Raw genomic sequence first — 7,657 nt, forward strand, 5'->3', positions numbered from 1 at the left:
ACCCTGATGAGTCCCTCTGGGATCTGGGAATCATTCCTGGAATGTTGTAGGGCCCTGATGAGTCCCTTTGGGGTCTGGGAATCATTCCTGGAATGTTGTAGGGCCCTGATGAGTCCCTCTGGGATCTGGGAATCATTCCTGGAATGTTGTAGGGCCCTGATGAGTCCCTTTGGGATCTGTTGCTGGTCCCTGGAATGTTGTAGGACCCTGATGAGTCCCTTTGGGATCTGGGGATGGTCCCAGGAATGCTGTAGGGCCCTGATGAGTCCCTTTGGGATCTGGGAATCATTCCTGGAATGTTGTAGGGCCCTGATGAGTCCCTTTGGGATCTGGGGATGACTCCAGGAATGTCTCAGGACCCTGATGAGTCCCTTTGGGATCTGTTGGTTATCCTGGAATGTTGTAGGGCCCCTCTGGGATCTCTTGCTGCTCCCTGGACTCCCATTGGCCACGGCAAACCCTCCCAGCCCCCATCAGGATCTCCCCCTCCCCCCTTTTCCGTAGGCCCCGTTCCCTCCTCCCGCTCCCCCCGGGGTCATCCGAGGGTGCCCGGGGTGGTCCCCAGAAGGGGGTTTGGGTGCCCCAATCCCCCCCAAACCCCCCCTCTGCCACCCTTCTCCCTGTGTCCCAGAGGTGCAGTTCCGCCCGTACCGCACCGACGACTTCATCACGCGGCTCTACTACGAGACGCCGCGGCTCACCGTCCTCAACCAGACCTGGGTGCTCAAGGCGCGGGTCAACGACTCGGAGAGGAACCCCAACCTGTCGTGCAAGCGCACGCTCTCCTTCCAGCTCATCCTCAAGAGCAAGATCAACTCCCCCATGGAGTGCTCCTTCCTGCTGCTCGAGGGGCCCTACGACGACGTGAAGATCAACCCCGTCATCTACCACTTCGTCTTCAGCAACGAGAACAACGAGACCGACTACATGGCCCTGCCCATCGTCGACTCGGTGGAGTGTAACAAACTGCTGGCGGCCAAAAACATCAACCTCCGGCTTTTTATATTCCAAATCCAAAAATGAGACTGGGAAAAACGAAACAAACAAAAAAAAAAGGACCCCCCCTCGGATCCTCCCTCTCCTTTTTACCCCCCCCTCTCTCCTTCACCCCCCCAACCCTCCTCCTCCTCCTCCTCCTCCTCCTTCCTCCTCCTCCTCCTGCCCGGCGGCGTTCCGTGCGGAAGCGGCGGAGAAACGGCGAGAAACGGCGAGAGGTCCTACGCATGTGCGTTGGGAAAACCACGGTGGGATGTCTTGGAACAGTCAAAAATTGGGGGAAAAATTGGGGGAACCCAATGGGAATGGCTTGAAATTGTCAATAAATGGCTCAAAAGTGACAAAAAGTGGTGGGAAAGCATCAAAAAGTAGGTTGAGACCACAAAAAAATGACCTAAAAGTGACAAAAATTGGTGGGAAACCAACAGGAATGTTTTCAAACCATCAAAAAATGACCTGAAACCAACAGAAAATGGTGGGAACCCAATGGGAATGGCTTGAAATCGTCAATAAATGGCCTAAAAGTGACAAAAAATGGTGAGAAACCATCAAAAAGTAGGTTGAGACCACGAAAAAATGGACTAAAAGTGACAAAAAGCTTTGGAAAACCACGGTGGGATGTCTTGGAACAGTCAAAAATTGGGGGAACCCAATGGGAATGGCTTGAAATTGTCAATAAATGGCTCAAAAGTGACAAAAAATGGTGGGAAACCATCAAAAAGTAGGTTGAGACCGCGAAAAAATGGCCTGAAAGTGACAAAAATTGGTGGGAAACCATCAAAAAGTAGGTTGAGACCACGAAAAAATGGCCTGAAAGTGACAAAAATTGGTGGGAAACCATCAAAAAGTAGGTTGAGACCACGAAAAAATGGCCTAAAAGTGACAAAAATTGGCCTGAAACCAACAGAAAATGGTGGGAACCCAATGGGAATGGCTTGAAAGAGTCAATAAATGGCTTGGAAGTGACAAAAAGTGGTGGGAAACCATCAAAAAGTAGGTTGAGACCACGAAAAAATGGCCTAAAAGAGACAAAAAATGGTGAGAAACCATCAAAAAGTAGATTGAGACCGTGAAAAAATGGCCTAAAAGGGACAGAAAATGGTGGGAAACCATCAAAAAGTAGGTTGAGACCAGGAAAAAATGGCCTAAAAGCGACAAAAATGGTGAGAAACCATCAAAAAGTAGGTTGAGACCAGGAAAAAATGGCCTAAAAGTGACAAAAATTGGCCTGAAACCAACATAAAATGGTGGGTAACCAACGGGAATGGCTTGAAATCGTCAATAAATGGCTCAAAAGTGGCAAAAAATGGTGGGAAAGCATCAAAAAGTAGGTTGAGACCGTGAAAAAATGGCCTAAAAGTGACAAAAATGGTGGGAAATCATCCAAAGGTGGGTTGAAATCGTCAATAAATGGCCTAAAAGTGACAAAAAAAGGTGGGAAACCATCAAAAAGTAGGTTGAGACCACAAAAAAATGGCCTAAAAGCGGGGAAAAAATGGTGGGAAACCAATGAAATTGTCAAAAAATGGATTAAAAGTGACAAAAAAATGTTGGGAACCCAACGGGAATGGCTTGAAACCATCAAGAAATGGCTCGAAAGTGGCAAAAAATGGCCTAAAAGTGACCCAAAAATGGTGGGAGACCCGATGGGAGTGGCTTGAAACCCTCAAAAATTGGTTTGAAACCGTCAAAAAGGGGTTCAAACCCAAGGGGAAGGTCTTGAAACCATCAAAAAGGGGTGGAAAGCCAAGGGGAAGGTCTTGAATCCATGAAAAGATGGTGGGAAACCAACGGGAAGGTCTTGAAACCCTCAAAAAATGGCTTAAAACCGACAAAAACTGATGGAAACTCAACGGGAAGGTCTTGGAAGCATCAAAGGATGGTGGAAACCCAATGGGAAGGGTTTGAAACCATCAAAAATTGACTGGAAACCATCAAAAATGAGTGGAAACCCAACGAGAAGGTCTTGAAAGCATGAAATGATGGTGGAAACCCAATGGGAAGGTCTTGGAACCATGAAAAGATGGTGGAAACCCAACGGGAAGGTCTTGAAACCCTCAAAAAATGGCTTAAAACCGACAAAAACTGATGGAAACCCAATGGGAAGTTCTTGAAACCATCAAAAAGTGGTGGAAAACCAATGGGAAGGTCCTGGAAGCACCAAAGGATGGTGGAAACCCAACGGGAAGGTCTTGAAACCATCAAGGGATGGTGGAAACCCAAGGGGAAGGTCTTGAAACCATCAAACAGTGGTGGAAACCCAATGGGAAGGTCTTGAAACCATCAAAAAATGGCTTAAAAATGACGAAAACTGATGGAAACCCAATGGGAAGGTCCTGGAAGCACCAAAGGATGGTGGAAACCCAACGGGAAGGGTTTGAAACCATCAAAAATTGGTTTGAAACCATAAAAAATGAGTGGAACCCAATGGGAAGGTCTTGAATCCATGAAAAAATGGCTTAAAACCAACAAAAACTGACGGAAACCCAACGGGAAGGTCTTGAAACCATCAAAAAGTGGTGGAAAACCAACGGGAAGGTCTTGGAAGCATCAAAAAGGGGTGGAAAGCCAAGGGGAAGGTCTTGAATCCATGAAAAGATGGTGGGAAACCAACGGGAAGGTCTTGAAACCATCAAAAAGTGGTGGAAAACCAACGGGAAGGTCTTGAAACCATCAAAAAGTGGTGGAAAACCAACGGGAAGGTCTTGAAACCATCAAAAAATGCTTTTAAAAATGACGAAAACGTGATGGAAATCCAATGGGAAGGTCTTGGAAGCATCAAAGGATGGTGAAACCCAACGGGAAGGGTCTTGGAAAACAATGAAAAAGATGGTGGAAACCCAACGGGCAAGGTCTTGAAACCCTCAAAAAAAGTGGCTTAAAAACCGACAAAAACTGATGGACCCAACGGGAAGTTCTTGAAACCATCAAAAAGTGGTGGAAACCCAACGGGAAGGTCTTGGAAGCATCAAAGGATGGTGGAAACCCAATGGGAAGGTCCTGAAACCATCAAAAAATAGCGGAAGCCCAACAGGAAGGTCTTGAAACCCTCAAAAAATGGTTTAAAACCGACAAAAACTGATGGAAACCCAATGGGAAGGTCTTGAAACCATCAAAAAGTGGTGGAAACCCAACGGGAAGGTCTTGAAACCATCAAAAAATGGCTTAAAACCGACAAAAACTGACGGAAACCCAACGGGAAGGTCTTGGAAGCATCAAAGGATGGTGGAAACCCAACAGGAAGGTCTTGGAAGCACCAAAGGATGGTGAAAACCCAACGGGAAGGTCTTGAAACCATCAAAAAATGGCTTAAAACCGACAAAAACTGACGGAAACCCAACGGGAAGGTCTTGAAACCATCAAAAAGTGGTGGAAAACCAACGGGAAGGTCTTGGAAACATCAAAGGATGGTGGAAATCCAATGGGAAGGTCTTGAAACCATCAAAAAATGGCTTAAAAATGACGAAAACTGATGGAAATCCAATGGGAAGGTCTTGGAAGCATCAAATGGTGGAAACTCAATGGAAAACTCCTGAAAGCATCAAATGATGGTGGAAACCCAACAGGAAGGGTTTGAAACCCTCAAAAATTGACTGGAAACCATCAAAAATGGGTGGAAACCCAACGGGAAGGTCCTGAAACCATCAAAAAATAGCGGAAACCCAACGGGAAGGTCCTGGAAGCACCAAAGGATGGTGGAAACCCAACGGGAAGGTCTTGAAACCATCAAAAAGTGGTGGAAACCCAACGGGAAGGTCTTGGAAGCATCAAAGGATGGTGAAACCCAACGGGAAGGTCTTGGAAGCATCAAAGGATGGTGGAAACCCAATGGGAAGGTCTTGGAAGCATCAAAAAATGGCTTAAAACCGACAAAAAGTGATGGAAACCCAACGGGAAGGTCTTGGAAGCATCAAAGGATGGTGGAAACCCAACGGGAAGGTCTTGAATCCATGAAAAGATGGTGGAAACCCAACGGGCAGGTCTGGGAAGCAGCGAGAGCCGCGTCGGGAGCGGCCGGAAGGTTCCGGGGCCCCCCCAAAGCGTCGGGAGCGGCCGGAAGGTCCGGGGCCCCCCCCAAAGCGTCGGGAGGCAGCCGGAAGGTTCCGGGGCCCCCCCAAAAGCGTCGGGAAAGCGGCCGGAAGGTTCCGGGTCCCCCCAAAGCGGTCGGGAGCGGCCGGAACGGGCCGTTTCGAGGGCCCGCGTGGGAAGAGGAGCCGGGCGGGGTTTTTTGGGGGGGTCCGGCGGGGGTCTCGGGGGCGTTTTGGGGTCCGGGGCGCGTTGGGGGGCGCGCAGCCCCCGCCCCGTTTTACTAGAGAAATAATAAAAAAAGGGGAGTTTTCCAATTATTGGGGGTTTTTTTGGTTTTTGGGGGGTGGGGGGGGTGAAATTGGGGGGGTCCGCCCCGGATTTGGGGTGGGGTGGGGTGGGGATGACCCGAATTTGAGGTTTTTTAGGTTTTTTTAGTCAGAATTTGATGGTTTTAAACTGAAATCGGAGGGTTTTGAATGAAAATTTGAATTTTTGGATGGTTTTAAACTGAAATCGGAGGGTTTCGAGTGAAAATTTGAATTTTTGGGGTTTTTTTAGCCAAAATTTGAAGGTTTGGAGGTTTTTAACCCAAATTAGGGGGTTTTAAACCAAAATTTGGGGGTGTTGGGGGCTTTTTAAGTAAAATTTGATGGTTTTTAAACCGAAATCGGAGGGTTTTGAATGAAAATTTGAATTTTTGTTGGGTTTTTTAGCCAAAATTTGAAGGTTTTGAGGTTTTTAAACCAAAATAAGGGAGTCTTAAACCAAAATTTGGGGGTGTTGGGGGCTTTTTAAGTAAAATTTGATGGTTTTTAAACCGAAATCGGAGGGTTTCGAGTGAAAATTTGAATTTTTGGGGGTTTTTTAGCCAAAATTTGAAGGTTTGGAGGTTTTTAACCAAAATTGGGGGGGTTTAAAGCAAAGTTTGGGGCTGTTGGGGACTTTTTAACCAAAATTTGATGGTTTTTAAACCGAAATTGGAGGGTTTTGAATGAAAATTTGAATTTTTGGGGTTTTTTTTAGCCAAAATGTGAAGGTTTGGAGGTTCTTAACCCAAATTAGGGAGTTTTAAAGCAAAATTTGGGGCTGTTGGGGGCTTTTTAAGTAAAATTTGATGGTTTTTAACTGAAATTGGAGGGTTTTGAATGAAAATTTGAATTTTTGGGGTTTTTTTTAGCCAAAATTTGAAGGTTTGGAGGTTTTTAACCGAAATTGGGGTTTTTGGACCCCAAAATTTAGGCTCGTTGGGGGTTTTTTAGCCAAAATTTGAAGGTTTTGAGGGTTTTAACCCAAATTAGAGAGTTTTAAGCCAAAATTTGGGGCTGTTGGGGGCTTTTTAAGTAAAATTTGATGGTTTTAAACCGAAATCGGAGGGTTTTGAATGAAAATTTGAATTTTTTAAAATTTTTTTAGCCAAAATTTGAAGGTTTGGAGGTTTTTTAACCCAAATTAGGGGGTTTTAAAGCAAAATTTGGGGCTGTTGGGGCTTTTTAGCCAAAATTTGATGGTTTTAAACTGAAATCGGAGGGTTTTGAGTGAAAATTTGAATTTTTGGGGGTTTTTTAGCCAAAATTTGAAGGTTTTGAGGTTTTTTAACCCAAATTAGGGAGTTTTAAAGCAAAATTTGGGGCTGTTGGGGGCTTTTTAAGTAAAATTTGATGGTTTTTAACTGAAATTGGAGGGTTTTGAATGAAAATTTGAATTTTTGGGGTTTTTTTTAGCCAAAATTTGAAGGTTTGGAGGTTTTTAACCGAAATTGGGGTTTTTGGACCCCAAAATTTAGGCTCGTTGGGGGTTTTTTAGCCAAAATTTGAAGGTTTTGAGGGTTTTAACCCAAATTAGAGAGTTTTAAGCCAAAATTTGGGGCTGTTGGGGGCTTTTTAAGTAAAATTTGATGGTTTTAAACCGAAATCGGAGGGTTTTGAATGAAAATTTGAATTTTTTAAAATTTTTTTAGCCAAAATTTGAAGGTTTGGAGGTTTTTTAACCCAAATTAGGGGGTTTTAAAGCAAAATTTGGGGCTGTTGGGGCTTTTTAGCCAAAATTTGATGGTTTTAAACTGAAATCGGAGGGTTTTGAATGAAAATTTGAATTTTTGTGGGTTTTTTGGGGTTTTTTTAGCCAAAATTTGAAGGTTTGGAGGTTTTTAACTGAAATTAGGGTTTTTGAACCCAAAATTTGGGCTTGTTGGGGGTTTTCAACCAAAATTTGAAGGTTTGGAGGTTTTTAACCCAAATTAGGGAGTTTTAAACCAAAATTTGGGGGTGTTGGGGGCTTTTTAAGTAAAATTTGATGGGTTTTAAACCGAAATCGGAGGGGTTTGAATGAAAATTTGAATTTTTGTGGGTTTTTTTAGCCAAAATGTGAAGGTTTGGAGGTTTTTTAACCCAAATTAGGGGGTTTTAAAGCAAAATTTGGGGCTGTTGGGGGCTTTTTAAGTAAAATTTGATGGTTTTAAACCGAAATCGGAGGGTTTTGAATGAAAATTTGAATTTTTGGGGTTTTTTTAGCCAAAATTTGAAGGTTTGGAGGTTTTTAACTGAAATTGGGGGTTTTGAACGGGGAGTTACTGGGAGCACTGGGGGGTTACTGGGGGTCACTGGGACCTACTGGGAGTTACTGGGAGTTACTG

General features: G+C 44.5%; 1 protein-coding gene and 1 long non-coding RNA gene across 2 annotated transcripts; both read left to right on the forward strand.

Moving 5' to 3' along the window:
* Positions 1-504: 504 nt before the first annotated feature.
* On the forward strand, positions 505-1,050 carry CYHR1 (cysteine and histidine rich 1; the record flags this gene model as incomplete). Its single annotated transcript, XM_008932141.2, has 1 exon — positions 505-1,050. A coding segment is annotated over one exon (519 nt), but the record flags the coding sequence as incomplete, so codon positions are not given.
* A 2,107-nt stretch (positions 1,051-3,157) lies between these two features.
* Positions 3,158-5,016, forward strand: LOC108640028. The gene is made up of 4 exons (XR_003915581.1): positions 3,158-3,185; positions 3,912-4,343; positions 4,488-4,628; positions 4,711-5,016. It is a non-coding gene; the product is annotated as an uncharacterized LOC108640028 (long non-coding RNA).
* The last annotated feature ends 2,641 nt before the right edge of the window (positions 5,017-7,657 follow it).

Source organism: Manacus vitellinus, unplaced genomic scaffold (genome assembly GCF_001715985.3).
Source record: "Manacus vitellinus isolate BGI_N305 unplaced genomic scaffold, ASM171598v3 ctg7180002431148_pilon, whole genome shotgun sequence".
Classification (NCBI taxonomy): Eukaryota; Metazoa; Chordata; class Aves; order Passeriformes; family Pipridae; genus Manacus; species Manacus vitellinus.